The sequence below is a fragment of the Podarcis bocagei genome (assembly GCF_964188305.1).
Source record: "Podarcis bocagei genome assembly, chromosome: 5".
NCBI lineage: Eukaryota > Metazoa > Chordata > Lepidosauria > Squamata > Lacertidae > Podarcis > Podarcis bocagei.
Window position 1 is genome coordinate 4,102,346 of NC_138129.1, and position 27,262 is coordinate 4,129,607.

A 27,262-nucleotide genomic window follows, 5' to 3' on the forward strand; every position below is an offset into this window, starting at 1 on the left:
GGGGGATGAGATTTAATAAGAAGCATTCCAATGTCAAGGACATGGCGGCTTGAACAACTCAATATGATGTACTCACATTCCATCCAATCAAGATAAATGAAATATTGGGCATACTATGAAGGTTCATTTTCTGCAGGGGATGGAGGGAATCCTAAGATGAGTTGTGTCTCCCACTTGCTCCACTAGGCAGGAGTACAGTGGTGCCTCGCAAGACAAAATTAATTCGTTCCGCAAGTTTTTTCTTCTTGCGAGTTTTTCGTCTTGCGAAGCACCGTTTCCCATAGGAATGCATTGAAAATCAATTAATGCGTTCCTATAGAAACCGCTTTGCCAGGCTGGTGGTGCGGAGAAGGGCTTTTCTCCCCACTGCAAGCCTTCAGGACAGGTACGGGAACAGAGGGGAAGGAGTGCAGCGCTTCTCCTCTGTTCCCGGGGCTTGCGGTGGGAGGAGGGTTTTTCCTCCCCACCGCCAACATTCAGAACAGCATTCTGAATGTTGGCGGTGGGAAGGAAAACCCTCCTCCCACCGCAAGTCTTCAGGACAGCCATCCGAAGGCTGGCGAGGGGAGAAGGTCTCTCCGCCCCACCGCCAGCCTTCGGAGGAACCTTCCGAAGCCTGGCGGCGGGAGGAGGTCTCTCCGCCCCACCGCCAGGCTTCGGAGCAGCCTTCCGAAGGCTGGCGGTGGGGCGGAGAGACCTCCTCCCGCTGCCAGGCTTCGGAGCAGCCTTCCAAGGGCGCGCTGCGCTTCCCCGCTGTCCCGGAGATTTCCCTATGGGCTTTCGTCTTGCGAAGGAAGCCCATAAGGAAATTCGTTTTGCGAAGCGCCTCCAAAACGGAAAACCCTTTCGTCTGGCGGGTTTTCCGTCTTGCGAGGCGTTCGTCTTGCGGGGCACCACTGTATGCCAATTAAGTTGGTGCATTCATTTTCCATCCACATCAAGATAAATTGCCACACTCGCATACATATAATCTGCTCTAGGTACCACCTAGGTAGAAGATAGTCCTTCCAAGGTGGCTAGTCCCAAGAAATATTGGGACTTTTGAGAATTAATTCCCTTTTTGCTTTGTGTTTATATCTAGATTGTTAGACTGAAAGGCAGGAGCGGACCATGCATTTTATGCATTTACGGTGGCTAGCATGGCTTAGGTGCATCTATAAATAAGCCATGACGACGACGAGAAAAGCCACCCAAGGGTGGGGGGAGTAGAGCAACTTGAGAGGCCTGTAAAGCGACTCCCTTTTCACTCAGTTTGCAGAGAGGTTTCCCATAACACTAGAATTTGGAAGTGTCCAATGAATCCAGTTGGAAGCAGGTTCAGGACAGATAACAAAGAAGCACTCAATACACAACTTTTGGTAGCCCCTCCAAGTTACAGCTTAAGAAGTGCTGCCAGTGGCCCACAGTGCCAGATACCTGCCTAGCAGACAGAGATTACCTGTACCCAGCAAGGCCTTTCAAGGCTGGGACTAACACCTGCATTAGGAAGTGAATGACTATAGTCGTGAGAAAGCTCCTAGGAATAATGTATTTCAGAACATTCAGCTGCAGACAAACTACAATCACGTGGCACAATCACGTTAAGGATAGCCACACACAAGGTTGTTTTGCCCAAGGCCAGTGTGCCAGCAGAAGGGTCCAGTGGGGAGGGGGAAAAGAGCAAGTCCCATGCCAGCCAGGAAAATACTTTTTAGAAACCTTCCTTCCTGACTGCCATCTGAGATAAAATGGGTGAAACTGGAGATGACCTCAGTTCTGGCATCCCAGTTGTGGGGTCCTTTCCCCAGGGGAAAGCCTTCTGCCGCAGGTGGGAGACATCCTTTTCACACTAAGGGCCAAATACCCTTTCAGAGACCACAGTACAAGGACAAGTGGGCACAGCAACAAACGTAAATTTCACAGGCAGCTAGTTTCTACAACACACTCTTTGTAACCTCCATTCACACAAACAGGAGTCATGAGCAGAGTTAAAGGACACATTCCAGCCAGGCAAAAAACAAAACAAAACCCAGGGTGTGAAATAGGACCAGTGAGGGATCTGGCAATTCTAAGGACCACCTTCAGCCCCTGGCCTGAGGTTTGCCAGCCCCTTTTTATGACACCAACAGCCTTTCTATCTCCTAAGGCTATGATGTTGTGCTGTTTTTAACTTTAACTCCTCTAGTGTTTTTACGCTGCTGGAAACGTCCTATTTTACCCAGTATAACAGTTCCAGACAGGGGCGCCGACTTGCCCCCACATTGAGGGGGCTGCTGTCATGTGACACTTCATGTGATATTGTCCGGTGTTTGCCTGGAGGGCCAAAAAATATTGATGAAGCTGAAACGCCCTCCACCCCCTATACCCAATGCTGCTGGTTCCAGATTTTATTTTATATTATAGTGGGACGTCGGTTTACGAACAGCCCTGTTTACGAACTATTTGGTTTATGAACTCTGCAAAACTGTGAACTTTGCCTCGGTCTACGAATGGAAGCCGAACGGTGGAAGGGCACTGGCGGCGGGAGGCCTCATTAGGGAAAGCGCGCCTCAGTTTAAGAACGGATTTGGTTTAAGAACGGTCTTCAGGAATGGATAAGTTCGTAAACCGAAATAGTCATACCTCGGGTTACGAACGCTGCGGGCTGTGCGTTTTCGGGTTGCGGACCGCGCTGAACCCGGAAGTACTGGAACGGGTTACTTCTGGGTTTTGGCGCTCGCGCAAAATGACATCACGTGCATGCACAAAAGCAAGTCACGCACATGCACAGACACAGCGCTGCGGGTTGCAAACATGCCTCCCGCACGGATCACGTTTGCTGTATGACTGTACCACTTATTGGTAAGCTGTCCTGAGGATACATACATTGAAGGAAAAGGCTGGAGGTAAGTAACTGTAAATCATTAATTTTAAAATAATTCTTTGGTGAGCCGCAATCCAAATTCAAACACTAAAGAAAAGCACCCACTTTATTAGTGCAATAGGTTGGCTGGGGTGGGAGGGGAGGAATCTTTGTAAGTTACGTTCAAGCTCACCCGGTCCAGCAATGGCCACTTTGAGGGAGTCCTCGTTCTTCCTGCGCAGCTCAGCCACCTCTTGCTGCAGCTGCTGCATTTTCTCTACCTCCAGGTCCTCAGTGGACTTGCCCTTGGATGAAATCCGTTTCCTGGAAAATAAAAAGACACAGATTCCTTTCAGAAAAGGGAGCAGTGCACAAGGCTGCAGCTGCCTGAAGGTCCTCAGCCTCAGGCCTACTGCTTGTGACCCCTGCACAGCTTAGAAAGTTCCTTTAAATCAGAGGTGGGGAATCTGTGACCCTCCAGAGGTTGTTGGGATTCCAATTCCCATCAGCTGCAGCTGGTCTGGCCGATGGTCAGGAGTGAAGGGAGCCATAGCCCAGCAACACCTGGAGGGCCACAGATTACCCCACACTGACTTTTAAAATAACAGGAAAAGGCAAGATTCCAAGGGAATCACATTCTGTGCCCATCACAACACCCGATGCTTGGGCAAAATCACAACACAGATCAGAGCATTGTGGAATGCTGTCCCAAGGGAGCTTCGACTGGCACCTTCGTTATACACCTTTAGATGCCAGGCAAAAATAATGATCCCCTTCAACCGGGCTTTGAACTGATTAACAACTTATACCTTTTAGATGTGTTTGTGGGAGGGAAGATTATTGGTTTGTGTGATTTTTTTTTTTGTTCTTGTCTGTACTTCCTATTTTTATATTGTATTTTTATGTTGTGAACCACCCAGGTATCTATAGATGAAGGATGGTATACACATTTAAAAATAATAATAAAGTCCAAACATGAAGCCAACATTTTTGTACAGCTTTCTTTGCATCAATGAGGCCTGTGCAGGGCAAGTTCCTGGTGGATTTGGGCTCAGTTCAGACATCTCTTAAACACCCCAAGTTTGGGGTTGTATCCAATGAAGTCATCTGGTTACCACACCAGTTTCCACCTTGCAGATAAAATCGCCCAGATTCGGGAAGAAGTAGACTCCACCGTGGGAGCAGGGCCGGGGCGAGAGAGTGCTAGAGTTCTGTCTAGTCAAGTTGAGTGGGATCAATTTCAACCTGTTACCTCCGAGGATGTGGACAGGCTGCTTGGACGAGTGAAACCAACCACCTGTCTCCTGGATCCTTGCCCATCCTGGCTTATAAAAGCTAGCCGGGAAGGACTGGGCGATGGGCTTCGTGGGGTGGTGAATGCTTCCCTCCGTGAGGGAGCCTTCCCAGACCCGCTGAAAGAGGCGGTTATTAAACCGCTTCTTAAAAAACCATCTTTAGATGCGGCCACGATGGCCAACTATCGCCCAGTCTCAAATCTTCCATTCCTGGGCAAGGTGATTGAGCGAGTGGTTGCTGAACAACTCCAGGCACGCCTGGAAGAAGCGGACCATTTGGATCCCTTCCAGTCGGGATTCAGGCCTCATCATGGGACTGAAACTGCCTTGGTCGCACTGGTTGATGATCTCCGGCGGGCTAGGGACAAAGGTGAGAGCTGTTTCCTAGTTCTGCTGGATCTCTCAGCGGCGTTTGATACCATCGACCATAGCATCCTTCTGGACCGTCTTGAGGGGCTGGGAGCTGGGGGCACTGTTATACAGTGGTTCCGCTCCTTCCTCCTGGGCCGTGTTCAGAAAGTGGTGGTGGGGGATGAGTGTTCAGACCCTTGGGCCCTCACTTGTGGGGTGCCTCAGGGTTCTGTCCTCTCCCCCATGCTTTTTAACATCTATATGAAGCCGCTGGGAGAGATCATCAGGAGGTTTGGGCTGGGTGTTCATCAGTATGCGGATGACACCCAGCTCTACCTCTCTTTTAAATCAGAACCAGTGAAGGCGGTGAAGGTCCTGTGTGAGTGTCTGGAGGCGGTTGGAGGATGGATGGCGGCTAACAGATTGAGGTTGAATCCTGACAAGACAGAAGTACTGTTTTTGGGGGACAGGAGGCGGGCAGGTGTGGAGGATTCCCTGGTCCTGAATGGGGTAACTGTGCCCCTGAAGGACCAGGTGCGCAGCCTGGGAGTCATTTTGGACTCACAGCTGTCCATGGAGGCACAGGTCAAATCTGTGTCCAGGGCAGCTGTTTACCAGCTCCATCTGGTACGTAGGCTGAGACCCTATCTGCCTGCGGACTGTCTCGCCAGAGTGGTGCATGCTCTGGTTATCTCCCGCTTGGACTACTGCAATGCGCTCTACGTGGGGCTACCTTTGAAGGTGACGCGGAAACTACAACTAATCCAGAATGCGGCAGCTAGACTGGTGACTGGGAGCGGCCGCCGAGACCATATAACACCGGTCTTGAAAGACCTGCATTGGCTCCCAGTACGTTTCCGAGCACAATTCAAAGTGTTGGTGCTGACCTTTAAAGCCCTAAACGGCCTCGGTCCAGTATACCTGAAGGAGCGTCTCCACCCCCATCAGTCTGCCCGGACGCTGAGGTCCAGCGCCGAGGGCCTTCTGGCGGTTCCCTCACTGCGAGAAGCAAAGCTACAGGGAACCAGGCAGAGGGCCTTCTCGGTAGTGGCGCCCGCCCTGTGGAACGCCCTTCCAGCAGATGTCAAAGCGATAAACAACTACCTGACATTCAGGAGACATCTTAAGGCAGCCCTGTTCAGGGAAGTTTTTAACGTGTGACATTTTACTGTATTTTTGGTTTTTATGGAAGCCGCCCAGAGTGGCTGGGGAGGCCCAGCCAGATGGGCGGGGTATAAATAATAAATTATTATTATTATTATTATTATTGTGCCTGCCAAATCTGTTCCAGAAAGTTGGGTGAACCCATGGAACAGATGGGGGGGGCACAGGGAGAGGTTGTCCCATTGTACTGGAGGAAATTATTGTGGACAACTTTGTTGGATAAAACTTTCTTGGCACTTGAAGAGGGCTTGAAATAAGATGGCACCGTGACCACCAGCCAATTCAAACACCATAGCAAGCCACTCCTTTGTGCCTCTCCCCTTGCTCAACCCACCAGGCCTACACTTACTGTTTCTTTACAGGTGGCGGCAGCTGTTCATTGGTGGCCAAGGCGGCACATCTCTTGGCATGCATTTTGGCAGCGCACTTGCGCTGAGCACTCTTCTGCCGTTCCAAGAGCTGCTTTGACACCCTACAGGGGAGGAAAAGGGAAAAGCCAGATGACTGTAAAGGAAAGGGGTGGAATGAGATGAAGAGACACAGCCTCAAAGCTTACAAGTTTCAGCTACTGCTATAATATGGAGCCATTCCAAAACAAGAGGAAAAAAGAGGGAATTAGTGGGGCATTCAAAATAGGACTCTTGCGTATTTCACATGGGATGAGCATCATGTGCTCTTGCACTTGGCACACAGTCTGCTTGGGGTACGGAGGCTGCAGTTGGAGGCACCAGAAGCAGTTATCCAGGAAATAGCTCAAGGTACCCCAATTTCCCCATGTTTGCAATATGCGATATTTTATCCATTTGGATTTGGGCAAGTATTATTTTATGCAGCATTTCGAACATGTTGTTGTTGTTGTTTAGTCATTTAGTCGTGTCCGACTCTTCGTGACCCCATGGACCAGAGCACGCCAGGCACTCCTGTCTTCCACTGCCTCCCGCAGTTTGGTCAGACTCATTTTGTAGCTTTGAGAACACTGTCCAACCATCTCATCCTCTGTCGTCCCCTTCTCCTTGTGCCCTCCATCTTTCCCAACATCAGGGTCTTTTCCAGGGAGTCTTCTCTTCTCATGAGGTGGTTGAAGTCTTGGAGCCTCAGCTTCAGGATCTGTCCTTCCACTCAGGGCTAATTTCCTTCAGAATGGAGAAGTTTGATCTTCTTGCAGTCCATGGGACTCTCAAGAGTCTCCTCCAGCACCATAATTCAAAAGCATCAATTCTTTGGCGATCAGCCTTCTTTACGGTCCAGCTCTTACTTCCATACATCACTACTGGGAAAACCATAGCTTTGACTATACGGACCTTTGTTGGCAAGGTGATGTCTCTGCTTTTTAAGATGCTGTTTAGGTTTGCCATCGCCTTTCTCCCAAGGAGCAGGCGTCTTTTAATTTCGTGACTGCTGTCACCATCTGCAGTGATCATGGAGCCCAAAAAGTAAAATCTCTCACTGCCTCCATTTCTTTCCCTTCTATTTTCCAGGAGGTGATGGGACCAGTGGCCATGATCTTCGTTTTTTTGATGTTAAGCTTCAGACCGTATTTTGCGCTCTCCTCTTTCACCCTCATTAAAAATTTCGAACATAGTTGTGCTGATAACAGACTCATTTATGTAGAGCATCTGCTGAGAAATTGAAGCATCTTTTCACAAAAAGGCATCTAATCTGTCTTCCCTCCTCAACCGCTGATCCAGATCCTCCCTCCCACGATGACTTTTGACAGTTATTGGGAGGAAATCTGGCTGGCATCTCTCCTCAAGCTTTTAGTACTAGATCCTGGAAAGATGCACACCCACAAAAACACATTTGCTCGTTTATGTTGAGACCGTTTGTCATGTTCTCAAGGACAACCTGATTTCAGAATTAGATCACAATATACCATATTTTTCGCTCTATAAGACGCAGTTTCCCCCTCCTAAAAAGTAAGCGGAAATGTGTGTGCATCTTATGAAGTGAATGCAGGCGGGAGGCTCTGCTCAGTGCTCCCTTTAAAGAGCCGCGGGGAGTGTGTGTGCAGCTCTTGGGGGCTTTTCCCGAGGAGGGAGAAGGGCTGCCCTGCAACCCCACTGGCTGTCCTGGCTTCTGGCTTAGCCACACGCAGCCTCTTCTGGGCAAGGGGAGCCTTCATCCCCTGCCCAGGAGAGGCTGAGCGGCTATCCCATAAGCCAGGACAGCCAGCGGGATTGCAGCGCAGCGATCCCGCTTGCTGTCCTGGTTTATGGGATTCAGATTTTTTCTCTCCTTGTTTTCCTCTTCCAAAAACTAGGTGTGTCTTATGGTCTGGTGCGTCTTATAGATCGAAAAATACAGTAATAGCCATGTTGGAGATTCTTGGCAGCCATGAGGACTAGAAACTTATTATTTTATGAATTCATTATACTGGCCTCTCTGAGAAGAAGCCCACTGAAGGGGCACTGTGGCAGGAAGGGTTGTGCATCAGCTTTATTCCCACATTCAGATCACTTTGCAGCTTCCCAGAACTGCAGACCCGGAAGTTAGCTTAAGAGCAACGAAAGGAGAAGGAGAGTCCTAGGCCAGCTGGAAAAGCTCAGCAGGCCATTTCTTGAGAAAATAGAGAGAAGCACTTGTGGGAGGATCAAGATGTTAGGCAACCATGGTCTATGTCAAAGCTTACAAGCTGTGTCAACACCAAGTCCCAGGGGAAAGTTGACCCACTTGGAGATTAGAATGCTTACCTTCCTGGGGCCCTTGCAGGGGCAGCTACCGCCTCATTTGATGCACTGCGCCACTGTGACATGGATCCAACCACATTTGGTGGCACCCTGTTAGCCAGTCCCATCTCATTTTCATTGTGATTCTCAGCTAAGGCAAATAAGAAACACGAGCTATAAATATATTCCTCAAAATTTATATGCCCCTTCTTCCTCTCCAAGGGCTCAAAGCCAGCTAATAGCTTATACAACATTCACAAAAAGACCCCAATAGCTATCCATAAAAACCTTACAGTGCTCCCTTCGACACCCCCCAGGAAAAGCCTGCTACAGGATAGGATACTACCAACAGATGCACAGAGGCTTGAGCCTGTCATCGGCAAGTGAGGTTGTGAGGGAAGGAGCTTTAAAAACTTCACAGCTTTGAACTATCAGCACAGAAGAAAAATAAATGAGCAGGAAATAGATCTTTTGCTAGGTTCAGCAGTAAACAGCTTGCTTGTGTATTTGAGGTTGTAGTTCATCTTTCCACTCTATATTTGGGATCCTGCGTTATCCTTCCACAGCTCCACAGCTTGATGCATCCAGCATGGCCAATAAAGCACCCTCAGAGGGATACGTAAACCTTAGACTTGTGCTTTTTAATTTACTCAGAAGGTATCCCGAGTCAGTGGCAACTTAAGGCGGTACAGTGGTGCCTCGCAAGACGAAATTAATTCGTTCCGCGAGTTTTTTGTCTTGCGGTTTTTTTCGTTTTGCGAAGCACGGTGTCGGAAAAGTTTTGGAAAAGCTTCAAAAATCACCAAAGTCTTCAAAAACCTCAAAAAAGGCTACCACACCGCGTGCTATGAGTTGCTCCTCGAAGTCAAGTCACAACTGTATTAACGGTTTTAAGAAAAAGGAAACAAACTTGCAAGACGTTTCCGTCTTGCGAAGCAAGGCCATAGGGAAAATAGTCTTGCGAAGCAACTCAAAAAACCAAAAACCCTTTCATTTTGCGAGTTTTCCGTCTTGCGAGGCATTCGTCTTGCGAGGTACCACTGTAGCCTTGTTTGTAACTAGTATCAAATTATTCGGAATGGTGAAAAGCCGAGTGGACTGCAATGAATTCTGCTGGTTGACTGACAGAACCCAGAGTACTCACTAATGGTTCCTCAACATCCTGGAAAAAAGTGACACGTTGGGTACTGCACTCACAGGATTCTGTCCTGAGCCTGTCACTGTTCAACATCTTTATAAAGGACTTGGATGGAGGAATTGAGGGGACGCTCATCAAATCTGCAGATGACACCAAACTGGGAAGGGTAGCTAATGCTGCAGAAAATAAGAGTCCAGATTCAAGGCAGCCTTAACAGATTGGAGAACAGGGCCAAAACCAACAAAAGGAATTTCAATAGGGACAAGAGTAAGGTTCATCCCTTAGGCAGGAATAATCAGATGAACATTTGTGTCAAGCATTCAGGTCTTGACACTGCCAGAGAAAGCCAAGCCTCACATGAGCAAGTTCACAGGCCATCACTAGACTAGGTCCATATACCCTTCTATTACCATTGTAAGTTCACAAGAACTTGCTGTCCTGAGCTGAACAACTTACTGGATTTCACCATTGGAGAGACAATGGCACGTGGAATGTTAGCCCTTGATGCTGAGGATTTCTGCAGGATGCCGGCTGGCATGTCTGAACTTGGAGTTCTCAGATGACTGGCTGGCATATCTGAACTTGGAGTGCTCAGAAGACCAGCTCTGAGATCTGGAAGAACCAACAATCACCTGGTTAAATTCAATGTACCTCCCAGTGCTGCTTGGTAGGCTAACTGCCATCTCCACTGCCAGCTGTGGGCCTTATGGCCCTTCCTCTCCCAGTCCGAGGGCCAGGCAAACACAGAGAAGACCTCAGGTCCCCTGCTCCTTTCCCACATTTGAGAGAGAAAAAGTGCCAGCTAGACTCAAGAGCAGTCGAGTATGCTAGTCCAGCTTTTGACAAGAGGATAGATTAATCTTCTCCCACCTTGACTCAAAATTCTCAAAGCTCAAAATCATCAGATGTAGTGTGGTAGAAGCTTGAGGCTACTGCTTCCCGCCCCTTTCCTAAAGTTGGCTGAAAACATATCGCAGCACAACAAAAAACTTGGACGCTGCAGATCCCGTGTGCATTGTTAGAACATATTGCAGGTTCACAGCATTTGGGAAGTGAGTGTTCAAGGAAGCAACTGCAGATCTCTCAAGAGGTTTTTGGTACGTCACATCCTTCCACTACAGAGAGGAAGATGTGTGGAATCACAAAAGCCACATTCGAGACAGAAGATCACAACTGGATCTCTCTACATGTTTTTGTAAACATAAAACAAGTGAAGAGAAGTCATTTACTCTCCAAAGGGTCCCTGCAGGGCTAATTATAGCTTCTGAGGCAGGACAAACTTAGGCTGGGGAAAAACAGTTAAACACCCACCCACCTTGGCACCACTCTGAAAGCATTTGTAGATTCCTGTTTTTTGGGAAAAGCTCTTGCTCTTGCTCACATACAGATTAATAAAGATCAGATGATGATCTCCCAGATCACATGCGGTCCTGAGAATCTCTTAGAGACACATTTCTAGTCTTCTCTTTATTCACATGAAAACTCCATCATCCTTAATACTGGTCTGCATCCTAGCAATTCCATCAAAAACATGAGGGCATGACAGTGTGGAAAGGTTTCCAAGATGAACTCAAGCAAGTCCCTGATTATGTCTATCTGTCCAGAAATCAGTGTGCCAATACTGGGAACTCTGTTTGGCTGACAGCACTGGCAATAATCTCTGTTCTCCAAAGCTTTGTATTTCATCACCTTAAAAGAATTCAGGAGGGCCAGGCAATTCGTTTTATTCCGATCTGCTTCCAACCAAGCAGAAGAACAAGTGTGGTGCATTTAAGGGATCATGGAATATTAAGCCATCCCAACTTGGGGTAGCCTACAGCATATTATATGTTGGCCTTTCCTCTCTCTTACGTTGCTTCTCTCAGCTCATATAGCCCCTAGCTGGCCCCTCTTCTCTTTCAGACAACCCTATGCATCTTTAACCATTGCCAAGTCCAACAAGGGTCTCCTCAGCAGTTGTGGGTTGCTTTGCCCAACACCTGCACGTGGAAGAAAGTTGTTGACAATATAGGCAGCCCTCTTCCATGCTCCTTTTGATACAACGGTGGCAGAGAGAGTAGAGGGTTGGTTTTCTAGTGCTGTTTCATCACTTCCTGTACAATGAGTATAAGATGTCTGCAGCCCTCCAGATGTTGTTGGACTACAGCTCCCGCCATCCTTGACCTCTGGGCCATGCAGTCTGTGGATGATGGGGGTTGGAGTCTTACAGCATCCTATACTGGCTGTACACCACAGTTTATGCTAACAAACACCTCCTCAAGCCTGTGAAATCCCCTAGCCAAAAAAGTGACAACCCCCTGCTCACCAGGACCAGTTTTTCATTCCAACTTGGCAGAATATGCAGATACTCACCAAACCAGGCATCAATGCCAGTTGTTTCACCATCTTTAATGTTCTTAAAGTCAATGTATTCATTGGGGACATCAAAGGAATACCGTTCCTCAGACATTTTGCTGGAGCAAAGCCTTTTTCCAGCAATCTTGGAGCAAACCCCTGAGAATCAAGAAATATACAGCACTATTAGCATGGCGAGTAACTTACAAATGCTATCTTTTTCAGCCTCTCAAAGCTATGGATGGTCAGTCTATTTCTGCTTTTATAGATTGAAAGCTACAGTGACAAGCCACCCATGTTTAAATCTAACCAATGACTCAAGGTTGAACTGGGACTGCAACCTTGCAACCATCCCAGGTCTAGGTACAATGACTATCAGCTAGAGGACACTACAACCCAAAGCAATGCAAGACAGAAGACCAAGAAAGAAGGTTAAGCCTCAACGTTGCGCAACAAGGAATTCATCACTTTTGAGAAGAAACACAGATGCTCATCCTGACCTTCAGCCAGCGTTTAAAATTCACCAGGCACATTTTGGCACCACGCTATTGGCCACTTAAGACCAAGTGAAGATGCCCAGGTGCCAGGATGGCACCTGACATCTCTACCATCTGGTGGTGAATGCTTGGGGATCCTGTAGAATTCTATCCATGATATTTTATCTGCACAATCAGAACAAACTTCAGGAACCCAAGTGTTGTATTGAAAAATATGACTTTCAAGCAATCTGGCCCCAAAATGGCAACTACTGACATTCCATTTTGGCGCCTGTAACCCTGGTTTAAGGAGCCATTTGTGCTTTCAGCAAGCCACATTCCACAAAACCTGTTTCTACAGACTTAAAAGAACCAGCCTGGCCTCACAATTGACCCCACCATGGTTGCTTCTGGCCTCACATCCAACATTGCAACATTTTGAGGGCCTTCCCAAAGCTTAATTGATTACCGTATTTTTCGCACTATAGGACGCACTTTTTCCCCTCCAAAAACGAAGGGGAAATGTGTGTGCGTCCTATGGTGCGAATGCAGGCTTTCGCTGAAGCCTGGAGAGCGAGAGGGGTCGGTGCGCACCGACCCCTCTCGCTCTCCAGGCTTCAGGAGAGCCCCACCGCCAGCCCCACAAGCTCGGGGGACAGTGGGAGAGGCGCAGTGCGCCCTTCCCGCTGTCCCCCGACTTGGTTAGAAGGCTGGCGGGGGGGGGAGCCTGCTCCTCCCCGTCGCCAGCCCCGCAAACTCGGGAGACAGCGGGAGAGGCGCAGCGCGCCTTTGCCGCTGTCCCCCGACTTGTCTAGAAGGCTGGCGGGGGGAGAAGCCTGCTCCTCCCCGTCGCCAGCCCCGCAAACTCGGGGGACAGCGGCAGGGGCGCAGCGCGCCTTTGCCGCTGTCCCCCGACTTGGCTAGAAGGCTGGCGGGGGGAGAAGCCTGCTCCTCCCCGTCGCCAGCCCCGCAAACTCGGGAGACAGCGGGAGAGGCGCAGCGCGCCTTTGCCGCTGTCCCCCGACTTGTCTAGAAGGCTGGCGGGGGGAGAAGCCTGCTCCTCCCCGTCGCCAGCCCCGCAAACTCGGGGGACAGCGGCAGGGGCGCAGCGCGCCTTTGCCGCTGTCCCCCGACTTGTCTAGAAGGCTGGCGGAGGGAGAAGCCTGCTCCTCCCCGTCGCCAGCCCTGCAAACTCGGGAGACAGCGGCAGGGGCGCAGCGCGCCTTTGCCGCTGTCCCCCGACTTGGTTAGAAGGCTGGCGGGGGGAGAAGCCTGCTCCTCCCCGTCGCCAGCCCCGCAAACTCGGGAGACAGCGGCAGGGGCGCAGCGCGCCTTTGCCGCTGTCCCCCGACTTGGTTAGAAGGCTGGGGCGGGGGAGCCTGGTTTTGCGGGAGGCGGGGGAATCCCCCCGCCTCCCAGGAAAGCCAGGAGAAGCCGTGCAGCCCTTTTAAAAGGCGCGTGGCTTCTGCCGGTTTTGCGGGAGGTGGGGGAATCCCCCCGCCTCCCAGGAAAGCCAGGAGAAGCCGTGCAGCCCTTTTAAAAGGCACGTGGCTTCTGCCGGTTTTGCGGGAGGTGGGGGAATCCCCCCACCTCCCAGGAAAGCCAGGAGAAGCCGCGATCTCTTTAAAGGGTTTGCACGGCTTCTGCGGGCTTTGGGGAGAGGTGAGGGAATCCCCCCACCTCCCAGTAAAGCCAGGAAAGCCCTGTGCAGCCCCTCCGCCAAGGAGAGGCTGCACGGGGCTAAAGGGGAAGCCAAAACAGCGAGCGGGATCCATCCCGCTCGCTGCCTTGGCTTGATCCATAGCTGCACGCAACCCCTCCGGCAGGGAGAGGTTGTGTGCAGCCTGTACGCTGCTCTTTGGGGCTGCGGGGGGGAAAAAAGATTTTTTTTCTTGAATTCCCCCCCTAAAAACTGGGTGCGCCCTATGGTCCGGTGCGCCCTATGGTGCGAAAAATACGGTACTAAGTTCACCCAGAGAATGATACTGCAGGAAGAGACCCAGCTTGAGTTAGAAGGAGCAAAGGGGATTATAGGTGTCAGCGGAGACAGAATCAAGGAGCCAAGAAAAGGACAGGATTTTCTAGCCTAGGAACTTGAGATGTTTTTCAGACCACACCTGGTGCAAAGCAAGCCAAGAAAGGGGCCCTGGAACTCAAGTTACTCAGATTGCTCCATAGTTGTGGCCTTGCTGCAGATGGGCTGGTTTAATGGGTTAACGTTGCGCTTGGGCAGAGCACCCTTTCTACAACTACAAGGGCAACTTCCATTTTAAGGGGCAGGGCTTCCTAGAATCATAAACCTGGCGCATATTTTTATGCAGCATCCTAGGTTTGCGAACATGCATTAACATATCCAGTACATCCATCCATGCCATGTTGCCCCACCTTATTAGCAACCTTCCACAAAAGCAACTGGCTTTTGCTAAGCCAAACGGCTTCAAGTTTATCCAAAGGAAGACTTTGCATGCATGGCCTCTTCAGTCAGCTGAGGCCTAGGGCAGGATTACTGCTGGTTTATGTGCTTTTAGAAAAGCTGGCTACACTCACATGCGGGAAGGGTGCCCAGATATAAATTACAGCACCATTAGCAGGTGCCACCCTAATTTATAACCCTTGGCCTTCCCTTGCCAAGGCATGGAAAACTGCCACATTGAAATATAGACAAGAGGTCTCCAAGCACGGACCAGCTGAGAGACAGGGCAGAAAGGGTCCCGCGACAAGACTAAGGTGGTCTCCAAGATTAGGGAAAAGTTGGTACAAGAGATCCAAATGCCCCAGAGGAGGAATGGATGGAGGGAAGAAAGTGACAGCCCCAAAGGAGAGTTGAGAGAGCTCCAAAGCCTGGCTGGAATTAGATCCCTTCTTATCCCCCTTAATCAGGATCAAGTTTCTGTCAACACTAACAACTTAAAAAAAATATTAAAGTGCGTCATTGACGTTCTTTTCGCCCACACGACCCAACAAGTTGAGCTGCCAAGCAGGAGGAGCAGGAATCACATTTCAGAAATGGTTGGCTCCAGTGCTAGCCCACTGCTCCCTCAGCCCCTCATTCTGCAAGAGAGTGACAACGGCCATTTCATTAGCAGGAGCTGGGGAGGCAGCTGGAGCCAGAGAAACACATTCACAGGGGAGCTGTGGTGTGCTGGAGGCCCTTGTAGGGAATCCCCCTCTGGAAGGGTCCGGTTTCCAGGGCATTTCCAGAGCAGGAGGGAAAGGTAGGTCGACCATGCGAGGCAGCGTTAAGCAAGGGTCTGGCCACTGGAGGAAGCCATAAGCTCAACCTCCTCAGATATCAGCTGTGGGCTGCAATTTGGGTTGTACTACAGCCACCAATTTGGGTGGACAGGACTGCACTATTGAGAAGTGAGCCTTTTACCTTTCAGCTTTGCACAGTGGCTAAGGCAAAGCGAATTATTATACAGTGGTACCCCGCAAGACGAATGCCTCGCAAGACGGAAAACCCGCAAGACGAAAGGGTTTTCTGTTTTGGAGGCGCTTCGCAAGACGAATTTCCCTATGGGCTTGCATCGCAAGACGAAAGCCCATAGGGAAATGCTGGCGGTCGGGAGCAAAGACTTTCGCCCACAGCCGGCCTTCAGAAGAGGACCTCTTCTGAAGGCCGGCGGGGGGCAAAAGTCTTTGCTCCCCCCCGCCTGCCTTCTCCCCTGCCTGCCCCGGGCGATCTTAAAATGCTGGCGGGCGGGAGCGAAGCGTTTGCTGCCGACCCCCAGCATTTTAAAATCTCCCCGGGACAGCAGAGAAGTCGGGAGCATTTTAAAATCTCCCCGTGTCCCGGGGAGATTTTAAAATGCTGGGGGGCTGCCGACCCCCAGCATTTTAAAATCTCCCCGGGACAGCAGAGACCCCCAGCATTTTAAAACGCTGTTCCGAAGCGGGGAGGGGGGGGCGGGAACAGCTGCCCCAGCCGCCCCACTTCGGAACGCTGTTCCGAAGCGGGGAGGGGGGGCGGGAACATCTGCCCCAGCCGCCCCGCTTCGGAACGCTGTTCCGAAGCGGGGAGGGGGGCGGGAACAGCTGCCCCAGCCGCCCCGCTTCGGAACGCTGTTCCGAAGCGGGGAGGGGGGCGGGAACAGCTGCCCCAGCCGCCCCGCTTCGGAACGCTGTTCCGAAGCGGGGAGGGGGGGCGGGAACAGCTGCCCCAGCCGCCCCGCTTCGGAACGCTGTTCCGAAGCGGGGAGGGGGGGGGCGGGAACATCTGCCCCAGCCGCCCCGCTTCGGAACGCTGTTCCGAAGCGGGGCGGGGGGGCGGGAACAGCTGCCCCAGCCACCCCACTTCGGAACGCTGTTCCGAAGCGGGGCTGGGGGCGGGAACACCTTCTGAAGGCGGGCAGGGGGCGAAAGTCCTTGTCCCCCCTGCCTGCCTTCCCAGGGGCTTTTAAATCGCCCCGGACAGCGGAGAAGTCCTCCGCTGTCCGGGGCGATTTTAAAATGCCGCCCGCCAGCATTTTAAGATCGCTTGGACAGCGGAGAAGTCCTCCGCTGTCCCGGGGTTTTTTAAAATTTTGGGGGTGGGAAGAAAAGCCCTTGTCCCCCCCCCAGCCTTCAGAAGAGGTCCGGGGACAGACTGTCCCCGGACCTGGTCTGAAGGCGGTTTCCCTAGGAACGCATTAATTGATTTTCAATGCATTCCTATGGGAAACCGTGCATCGCAAGACGAAAAGACTTGCGGAACGAATTAATTTCGTCTTGCGAGGCACCACTGTAATCTGCAGGACAAAAAAATTCCAATACACAATTTCCCCAAAACTCATCCTGCTGTTTTCAGCTCAAGCCATCCATCCAAACTGGAAGCAATGGTACATTCTCATCTCTATTAAGATCTGATGTCAGAAGATTGTCAAAGATTGCATTGAGTAGAAAGACCTCCACCCTCATTTAAGGAAACAAGGAAAAATACAGATCTTGCAGGGAACACGTGTGCCTTGTTTTCTTTAACAGCCCATAACTGAATATGCCCTTCCAAATAGATCTGCTAGCATCAATACACAAGCATTCTTATTAAAAAGCTGATGGACATGGAACTTTCCCCTACCATCTGCGATTGGATTAAAGACTTTCTGAGGGATTGCACACAAATAGTGAGAATTGGGCCAGTTACCTCTCTGAAGCTCAGCACTGGCACCCCACAGGCATGCGTGCTGAATCCCTACCTGTACTCGTTGTATACATATGACTACATTTCCTCTGATCCATCCACTGCAGTTATAAAGTTTGCAGATGATACCACCATAATGGGTCTAAATGACAAGCACACAGAGCAGGAACAAGACTGAGTGAATGGGGGGGGGGGCGCTCGTTTAATTTCACTGCACACAGGTGGTGTAGTGACAATATAGGTTTGATGTATGGAAGTGAGAGCTGGACCATCAAGAAGGCTGATCGCCGAAGAATGGATGCTTTTGAATTATGGTGCTGGAGGAGACTCTGGAGAGTCCCATGGACTGCAAGAAGAACAAACCTCTCCATTCTGAAGGAAATCAGCCCTGAGTGCTCACTGGAAGGACAGATCCTGAAGCTGAGGCTCCAAGACTTTGGCCACCTCATGAGAAGAGAAGACTCCCTGGAAAAGACCCTGATGTTGGGAAAGATGGAGGGCACAAGGAGAAGGGGATGACAGAGGACGAGATGGTTGGACAGTGTTCTCGAAGAGACCAACATGAGTTTGACCAAACTGCGGGAGGCAGTGGAAGACAGGAGTGCCTGGCGTGCTCTGGTCCAGGGGGTCACGAAGAGTCGGACATGACTAAACAACAACAACAACAATTTATTATTGTAATAATAGGCCTCTGAGAAGCAACCCTTCGTATTAGAAGCCTCACTGGAACACAGGAACCTGTCTTATTCCATGTTACACAATTGGTCCACTGACTGCCATCAACTCTTCAGGCTGAGGAATTTCCAAGCCCCACCTAGGAATATCTGAGATTAATCCGGGGCCTTCTGCATGGAAAGCATGTGCACAGGTTAGAAAGCAAGTAGCCATTTAGATGCCTGAACAGCAACAGAACAGAGAAGCAGCTCTACTGGACTAAATGTTTCTAGAAATCACACAAGTAGGGCACTAAACCTACTGCTCCCACCCGATTATCCTCTCCTAAGTACACAGGCTTTTGCACATCTGCTGTTCACTGCATTAGGGCTTGTGAGGAAGAATATTCTGGGAGATGGTGCCTTCCACAGCCAATTTACCAGATAAGCCTGCCTCTCTGCCACCTTACACCATTACTTGGTTGGTACAGGGGTACTCAGTAGGCTTTACTAGTGAAGTTCAGCAAGGCTATGGATTGCAGGCTTTTTTTAGCACTTATCTCAACTCTTTCATCACAGGGCAGGGCTGTGTCACTTTCTGCACCTCTGCAGAAAAGGTCAACCAGCAGCATGGAGGGCATAGCATGCCTTTTTCCAGCTAGGCACCACAACAGCCACACTTAATCACATCCAACCTTGGGCATAATCTATTCTTTACTGATACTACACAGCTTCGGCCTTTTCATCAGGAGAGTAAGAACAATCCCTGCTAGACAAGCAGAGGCTGTGAAACCACAGAGAAATATGGATTACACCCAAGGATAGAAGCCATTACATTCTGCCCACTCCTCCACCGCCGCCACCCAATCATGCAGATCTTTTTGCTTCCAAGCTCAGGCACTTCTAAGAAACTATTGTGCAAGACCAGGCTGGAGGACATGAGCAACTCATGCTACAAACAGAACAAGCTTGCACAGATGCTGCGCTGACCACTTGCCCCATTGACCATATCCCCAGCTAACTTGCAGGCCTCTTGTGCCCAAGGGCTCACATTCCTTCACTGCAGAAACACTTACAGATGTTCAAGGCTTCCATTACACTAAGGAAATCTCAGGACAAATCAAGGTTTCAGGCAGAGCAGCTGAAGTATTTTAGGGTCTCAGCATCATCAAAGGATGACTGCCTGGTAAGTCCCACCTCAAACTTACTCATGTAAGTAAGACTGCTCATGCCATAGGTACCTATTTCCTTACAGCGCAGTCCTCATGTTAGAAAGCTAATCCCCAGGTACCCAGGAGGGGCGGGTAATGTCTTTACTAGTAAGTATGCCATTTGTAAATGCATTTTTGTTTTTATGCTTTCAACTCCACACATGCAAGACACAGAAATTCTGTTTTACACTTTGAGGAATTTTTGGAGTTTAACTTCTATGCACTGTCCATTTAAACTGGACCTTATATGTCAAACACAAAAAATGCATTAGGAATCTCAGCACATGGAATGGTAATGTTTGTTATATGAATAGGGCACAGGTCCTGCAGTTTCTATTCAGGTCACTTCAAATCTGCCCATAAATGGAAACTGCAATGCTGAGCCCTCATTATCTTTTTCTCCCCTCCCCCCCCCCGATATCTGCCTTCAACTAGCAAAAAATAAGTTGAAAATAGAAGCCAATGACCCCATGATAACAAAGAAAGGTGACTATATTATTTGGGATTAGGAACAGTATGAAAAATCAACATTCTAATGTGGAAGCAGGAAATGTGTCAAGCAGCAGCTTAAAGTGAACAACCCTATTTTATTATTCTATGATACAATTAGCATCTTCTCTCAGAATGAGCCCATTTCTAATGTTTCTATGTTGTAAAGAAAAAAAACCTTGTTATTCTCTTCCCCCACAAGTATTTCCCCCCAACTATCCTTCACCATTTCTGGTGGAATTTACGGATGCAGACCATGTACCCTGCTGGTACCAGTGTCAGAGCTGTTCCAACTGTTTCTGGGTGCTCTGCAAGGTCACAACCTGACTCAACTCCTGGTACAGAGCTCTGGGGCCTAACAAACATGTGGGAGGCCCTGCACTTTAAGGCCAAGATGCAAACCGTAATGTGCCAGCCAGGAAGTCTTGGTGGATCTGCAATGTTATCCCCATGCTAATTCTGCTTATCCATCATGCTTGATGTTGCAACAGACTCATTTGTGGAACAGGGAGAGTCAAGTGAGAGAGATAAAAGCTGTGCCAGTATTTCCCAGACTTCTTATGCCCCTCCACCCTAGCTAGAGATCCGTGTCTCCCTTCCCAGCAACCCAAAAATAAATGCCCCTGACATCGTATGCCCTGTAATTCAGGCCCCACAAGCTCTAGGAGACATCAAGATGGGACAAGTTAAAAATAGGTGTTAAAGGGACAGCAGGGGATTTGGGGCTGATGTGCTAGACTTGGTGCAAAGGGGAACCAGAAAGCCCCTTAAGACACCCAAAATCTCCTGCTTAATACCAGGCCAGCTTTTGCCTAGGTGCCGTAAGTTTAGATTTGTCATAGTGCCTGAGAAAGGAAGGCGTGGGTGGGGGGAGAATCGTTAGACCAATGAAATCCCCCCTAACCAACACGCTGGAGCTGGAAATGGGCTGGTTATTTTGAGACCTAGCATTCCTTCCAGTTGTGTGCTCTTATTTTCTTCCTATTATCTGAAATGGCTAGAACCGTGTTTTTAATTGGATGCATATTATTTAGTGATCAAAAAACTCTCCATTTTTAACTTGTTCTCCACTCTATGAGCTATGAGTTAGGGCAGGCTATAATACCTAACTTGTATCACCACAACACAAAACTAGGAGAGTGTAACACAGAGCAAGTACACAGGCCTTACTCTGCAACTGAGCAAAAAAGCACACTGGAAAGAGCAAGAATTTTAAGTATTCTAAAACCTCCTGGCAATTGGCCTTGAATGTTCTGTTAATATGCATCATGCACCAGGGCATTGGTGGCATTCCAAAAATTTGTATCTACTCATTGCTTTGGCGCTGTTTACAGGGAACCTAATGATTAATCATCCATTATCTGCCTGGTGTTTCTCTCTTAAACAGAAAGCAACTAAACCATCACTGTCTCTATCAGAACCATTGGAAATAAAGAACTTGCAGAATACCTCACCTCATCTAAAGCAAACTTGCCTTCTGAATGCAAGAACAGCTCTGCTAGCAGATTAAAGGGTCATCTATCTAGTGTCAAAATCACTAGTACAGTGGTGCCCCGCAAGACAAATGCCTCGCAAGACGGAAAACTCGCTAAACGAAAGAGTTTTCCGTTTTGGAGGTGCTTCGCAAAACGAATTTCCTATGGGCTTGCTTCGCAAGACGACAATGTCTTGCGAGTTCCTGCTGTTTTTCCCCCCTCCCCCCTTTTTCTAAGCCGCTAAGCCGCTTATCAGCTGATCCGATCAGCAGATAAGCCGCTAATAGCGCTAATCTGCCAATGGGCTTGCTTCGCAAGACGAAAAAACCGCTAGACGAAGAGAATCACAGAACGGATTCTTTTCGTCTTGCGAGGCACCACTGTATCCGTTTCAGTCAACAGTCAGCCAGATTCCTCTAAGAAGCCCAGAACTCCACTTGTCTCAACACTTGGCTTTGCAGCCATCACTTTTTCCATCCTGCTGGGTGAGTGGGTTAAAAGAGAGAGGAACCCATATAAACCTGTCTAGATGTTATGATCTGTAGGGAAGGTCCTGATGGAAGGAATGTGTGAGGGGGCCTTCTTTGTGTTGGCCCCTATATATGGGTCATACATGACACCACCAGATCAAGACATAAAGATGAGATCAGACTATGCATCCTGTTTAACAGTTACTTATACTGAGCTGTATGTAAATAATGCTTGGACCACATGATGAAAGATGGGTGGAACATAGTGTTGTATCCCACCCCCAATCTGCAAGCGGTGTGAGATTGCAGGGGTTCCTGGCACTAACTCAAGGTTTGTGTTTCTTTTTGGAACGAGATACAGGTGAACATTTTAAGGTGCATTCAACTGACATGCAATCGCCGACGTGCAGGTCCTTTTAGACCTGGAAGAGGGCATAACGGGGGCAGAACAGGGCATGCTTATGTGCGGGCTGACAACAGAACTTTCACGAGAAATGGTCGCTGCCTGTACAGCAGAGACGGTGCTGCCTTTGTGGTACATGGTTTATTTACACATATATACAACCCGAGCCTACAATGGAGTGGTTCACAGCATTAACACCCTAAAAGGAAATCAGGCCTGTCTGTCCGTCTCTCTTTCCGACTTTCTAGCCTTAAGCTTTTGCATCCAGCATGCAACTCACGTCACTCAACTCTGGCCTCTTGTTTACCACCACTTCCTCTCTTCTGCCCCCCTGCAACCTTATACTGTATATAATGGTGGTTGCCATACATCCAGAATTTCCTGGACATACAGAGAATACAGTTGGAAGCTGCGTCTGGGTGGAAAACGGCAAAACATCTGGGGAAATCGTGACGTATGGCAATCCCCATTGGCAGTGTCACTTCTGCCTATTTCCCTCAAAAATAGCTCAAAAACCGTTTTGTTGTTTTTTGCAATTTTGCCAAAAAAGCTGAGCAACTTTATATAGATTTTAAAAAGCTGAACTTTTGCGTCTGGATTTTCAGTTTTTGAAATATGGCAGCCTTGCGTAATGTCTCTCATCAAATGTAACTGATCTGTAGAATAGGCTCTACAACCTGAAAAAGGAGAGAATGCCCATATTTTCTGTAACCTAAAAGAAACAAATTAATATATATATATATATTTAAAAAACCAAAACAACCCACCCTTTGGCCTCTTGTCTTTTTAATGTATTTTTAATCTTTTTAAATCTTTTGTTGGAAGACCCCAGAGTGGTTGGGGAAACCCAGCCAGATGGGTGGGGTATGCATGTATGTATAAATATAATAATAATATAATAATAATAAATAATAATAATAATAATAATAATAATAATAATATTGTCTTTGGGGGTTGAGGGAGGGAGGAGGCCCTGAGCCACTCCCCAGGCTATAGGGCCCATTTCCACCCCCAGAATCCCCCCAATAGGAAGCTGCCCAAGGGAGACTCAGACTCGCCAGCTCGAACGAATCTCCCCCGACTGGAAGTGGCTCTCCGGGGCTTCGGTCACGGCGCCCTCTTCTACCGGGAAGCCCAGCGGGGGGAGACGGCGCGGAAGCGAGCCGCCGAGGCCAATTCAAAGAGGGAAACAAAGGCCGGGGGGCGGGAACCAAACCGACAGACCCACGACAGTAACGGAGGGGTCGGGGCTGGGGAGGGGCTTCCCCTCAGGGCCCTGGAATTCGGACTCGGCACCTTCAGAACCCGCGGAACTACCTGCGGTTTTTACCTCAGGTGAACGGGATGGGCCCCCCCCTCCTGTCGCGGACCGCAGGGAAAGCAGCCGCTCTCCCGAATCTTTTTTTCACTCCCGGTTCTCGCCTCCCGTACCTCGGAACCGCCGGGGCCTCGTCTCGCAGTTGCCTCAGCTCCCTCCGCCGTTACCGCCGTTTAAATATTTCAAACTTCGGCCTCCCTTCCGAACTGGCCAATCGCCGCCCGCCTCGGGGTCCCCATGGCGCGCTGATTGGGGCAGAGGGCGGAACTGACGGGCGGGAGGGCGGGGAGAAGGGGAAAAAACAACAAGTCCCGGATGGCGTTGGGACTCGGGTGCCCCGCCCCTCTCGGCGTCCTCCTCGAGGGCGCGCTCGCCCCATCTTCCTTCGCGGCTTCAGGCCGCGCGGCCTCCTGGGAAACGTAGTTCGGGAAGAGGGGCATGGACTAAAGGCAAGCCGAGGAGGAGAGCACCGAATGAACTACGAGTCCCAGCAAGGGTAGCGCAGGGGGGGGATATATAAAAAGCAAACGCGCCTCCGTGCGTTTTAATTGGTCGGTCCTGAGGGTGAATTAGAAGGAGGTGGCTAGTCCTCAAGGATTTCAAAAAGAGATTGGAAGACACAGGATCTACCCACCTTGGAAGAATGGCAGATGAAGGTGATAGACTATATGGGACTAGCAGAAATGACTGGCAGAATCCGAGACCGGGGGAAAGAGACGGCGGAAAAAGATTGGAAGAAATTTAAGAATTACCTTAAGAAATATTGTAAAATTTTTGAATTTTAGAATAATGTGGCTTTTAAAATTAAATGGAGTACAGCTGTAAAGATTGTGAAAGGAAAGTAGGGATGATAATTAGATAAAATCAAGGGTGAGGATTTGCTGGATTAAATTTTTGAAATGGGAATGCAGAAAGGGGAGGTATGAGGAGGTCGGTGAAATAAGTTTTATGAAAATAAGGTATTGAAATTATACTTGTTCTTTTTTATGTTATCTTTGTGCGTGTGTGTATTGTTATGTTTGTTATAATTTGTAAAATCTTAATAATTTTTTTTTTTTTAAAAAAAGGATTTCAAAAAGAGGCCTGAAGGACTGGGGTGCCCTCCAGATATTTTTGACCCCCAGCCAGCCCCAACAATTGGCAGTTGCATCCTGTTTCCCCGCAGTAGCCAATCAGGTGCCCAGAAAGAAAGCTTGCTCTTTGGCACCCAAGCACATGGCAGATGCAGGTAGACTGCCTCTGAATATGCAGGCTCCATTCTTAACTCTATTGTTGTTTGGTCGTTTAGTCATGTCCGCCTCTTCGTGACCCCCTGGACCAGAGCACGCCAGGCACTCCTGTCTTCCACAGCCTCCCACAGTTTGGTCAAACTCATGCTGGTAGCTTCAAGAACACTGTCCCACCATCTCGTCCTCTGTCGTCCCCTTCTCCTTGTGCCCTCCATCTTTCCCAACATCAGGGTCTTTTCCAGGGAGTCTTCTCTTCTCATGAGGTGGCCAAAGTCTTGGAGCCTCAGCTTCAGGATCTGTCCTTCCAGTGAGCACTCTTCTTGCAGTCCATGGGACTCTCAAGAGACTCCCACGGCACCATAATTCAAAAGCATCAATTCTTTGGCGATCAGCCTTCTTTATGGTCCAGCTCTCACTTCCATACATCACTACTGGGAAAACCATAGCTTTAACTATACGGCCCTTTGTTGGCAAGGTGATGTCTCTGCTTTTTAAGATGCTGTCTAGGTTTGTCGCCGCTTTTCTCCCAAGAAGCAGGCGTCTTTTAATTTATTAACTCTACTAAGAATATAAGAAGAACGATGAATTAGCTGGTGCTCCCAGGTTAAGTGAATTGGAGCATTTAAATTGCCTTAAGCTGCTCTCATCTCCCAGTTTTTGCACTCTTCCTTCTCCATAACTTAACCGCTCATCCCCAGCCCACATTCCAGCCCTGTTTGGTAGTGGTTGCCAGGAGCAACACATATTCTCCTGATCCCACTATCTTTTTCCCTGCCCAGATGAACCATCCTATTGCGCCTGCTACAGAGATTGAATAGATAATAACAGCAGCATCATGGTCCCTCACAAGCCAGCATTTTGCAATCCTTTGACAGAGGTTGCAGGGTGCGGCACACAATGGCCAGTTTGTTCTCTGGTAACACTGTTGACAGAAGCGCTGTGCCCAGAATTGGTATTTGGCAACCTTAAGGTGATTCAGCATCTTAAAAAGCAGAGACATGACCTTGCCAACAAAGGTCCATATAGTCAAAGCTATGGTTTTCCCAGTAGTGATGTATGGAAGTGAGAGCTGGACCATTAAAAAGGCCGATCGCCAAAGAATTGATGCTTTTGAATTCTGGTGCTGGAGGAGACTCTGGAGAGTCCCATGGACTGCAAGAAGATCAAACCGATCCATTCTGAAGGAAATCAGCCCTCAGTGCTCACTGGAAGGACAGATCCTGAAGCTGAGGCTCCAATACTTCGACCACCTCATGAGAAGAGAAGACTCCCTGGAAAAGACCCTGATGTTGGAAAAGATGGAGTGCGCAAGGAGAAGGGGACGACAGAGGACGAGATGGTGGGACAGTGTTCTCGAAGCTACCAGCATGAGTTTGGCCAAACTGCGGGAGGCAGTGGAAGACAGGAGTGCCTGGCGTGCTCTGGTCCAGGGGGTCACGAAGAGGCGGACGTGACTAAACGACTAAACAACAACAAGGTGATTCAATGTTACATCTAGCTAAATGCGATGTATCAACATCTTTGGAACATCATCAAAGCACAAATGTCCTGGCATGTCCACTTAAGACTATTCTGTGGCAACCAACAATTTTATCATATACTGTAACCTTGTATGGAATCCTTCAGGTACAGGATACATTATTAGGAAGACATTTCCTGAGCCTGAACATATGAAGCCATAACGTAAGAAGGCATTTTATAGAATCTATTTTATATAGTAGGTAAAAGAAGGTAGCCAAACATTTCTGTGGTTTCTCATTTGTTAAAAGTAATAATTAGAGTTTAACTTAACAAACTCCAAGGTTGTGTGGCGTGTGGATGGTTTTTTATTACAGGCAGCCCATAGTGGATAAGGCTAAGAGGGACTGTTTTCCAAGGTCAACAAAGGCTAAAGAGGGCTGGACAGCTGGCCAGTAAGACTGAAGTGTGAACAGATGCAAACAGTCCAGACTTCTTAACGTAATGAAGACATTTTGTTGTACCCAAGAGGCCCAAGGCATGTGTGAAGAATTTGTGCAGTTACAGAGGTGTTCCTCTCATCTTCCTGCATGGGAAAGGCAAGCCCTCACCCCAACTGACTCTTATCAACAGTTGTATCCTGGCTGCCTGGCTGTGGAACAGAGAAACATGTTTATCTGTGTTTATCAAAGACAGACTTTATTACCTCCATTAGAGAAGGGCAGCCTAGCTGTGCAAACATTGTAGGAAATAAAAATGTGAGACCTCCCATCATTGCGTGGTGTTTGCACTTGATCAAGATAATCTCATTCCACATGGTAGAGGCTAGTTGTTTCTGTTATAGGAATTCTAAGGTCTTATATATAGAAAATAAATGTTCATAAATGTACAAGGCAAACACATACATAAGTATATAAACCACGCATCTGAAATAGTACAGGAGAACAATCCTGAAGCCATTTTGACTCTCCCAAATTGACCTCAAATATTTTCTCTGCAAGGAGGAAGGAAATGAGGAAAGCTTTCCAATTTTCTCTGGACTGTAGGGGCTTACACCTCCCTTTTCAAATACATTGGACACTCGGGTTGTGAACGTGATCTGTGCGGGTTGCACGTTTGCAGCCCGCAGTGGCGCGTCTGCGCACGCGCGGGTTGCGATTTGGTGCTTCTGCGCATGCGCAAAGTGTGATTTAGC

The 27,262-nt window shown here is 48.9% G+C and overlaps 1 protein-coding gene and 1 long non-coding RNA gene across 4 annotated transcripts in view; one reads left to right on the forward strand and one right to left on the reverse strand.

The window, feature by feature from the left end:
* The window catches only part of TPX2 (TPX2 microtubule nucleation factor), a 35,218-nt gene extending 11,585 nt beyond the window's left edge, over nt 1-23,633 (reverse strand). For 2 of the 3 annotated variants that reach the window (XM_081196180.1, XM_081196178.1), the window contains exons 1-6: nt 23,393-23,484; nt 11,788-11,928; nt 9,892-10,047; nt 8,322-8,448; nt 5,981-6,103; nt 3,015-3,145 (exon numbers count right to left, since the gene is read on the reverse strand). In XM_081196180.1, coding sequence (XP_081052306.1) covers nt 3,015-3,145; nt 5,981-6,103; nt 8,322-8,448; nt 9,892-10,047; nt 11,788-11,884 — 634 coding nt within the window. In that variant the 5' untranslated portion in view covers nt 11,885-11,928; nt 23,393-23,484. The other variant, XM_081196179.1, reaches the window with a different exon arrangement.
* LOC308588462 lies at nt 23,324-26,836 on the forward strand. Its single transcript, XR_014008791.1, has 2 exons — nt 23,324-23,397; nt 26,445-26,836. It is a non-coding gene; the product is annotated as an uncharacterized lncRNA (long non-coding RNA).
* Nucleotides 26,837-27,262: the final 426 nt, after the last annotated feature.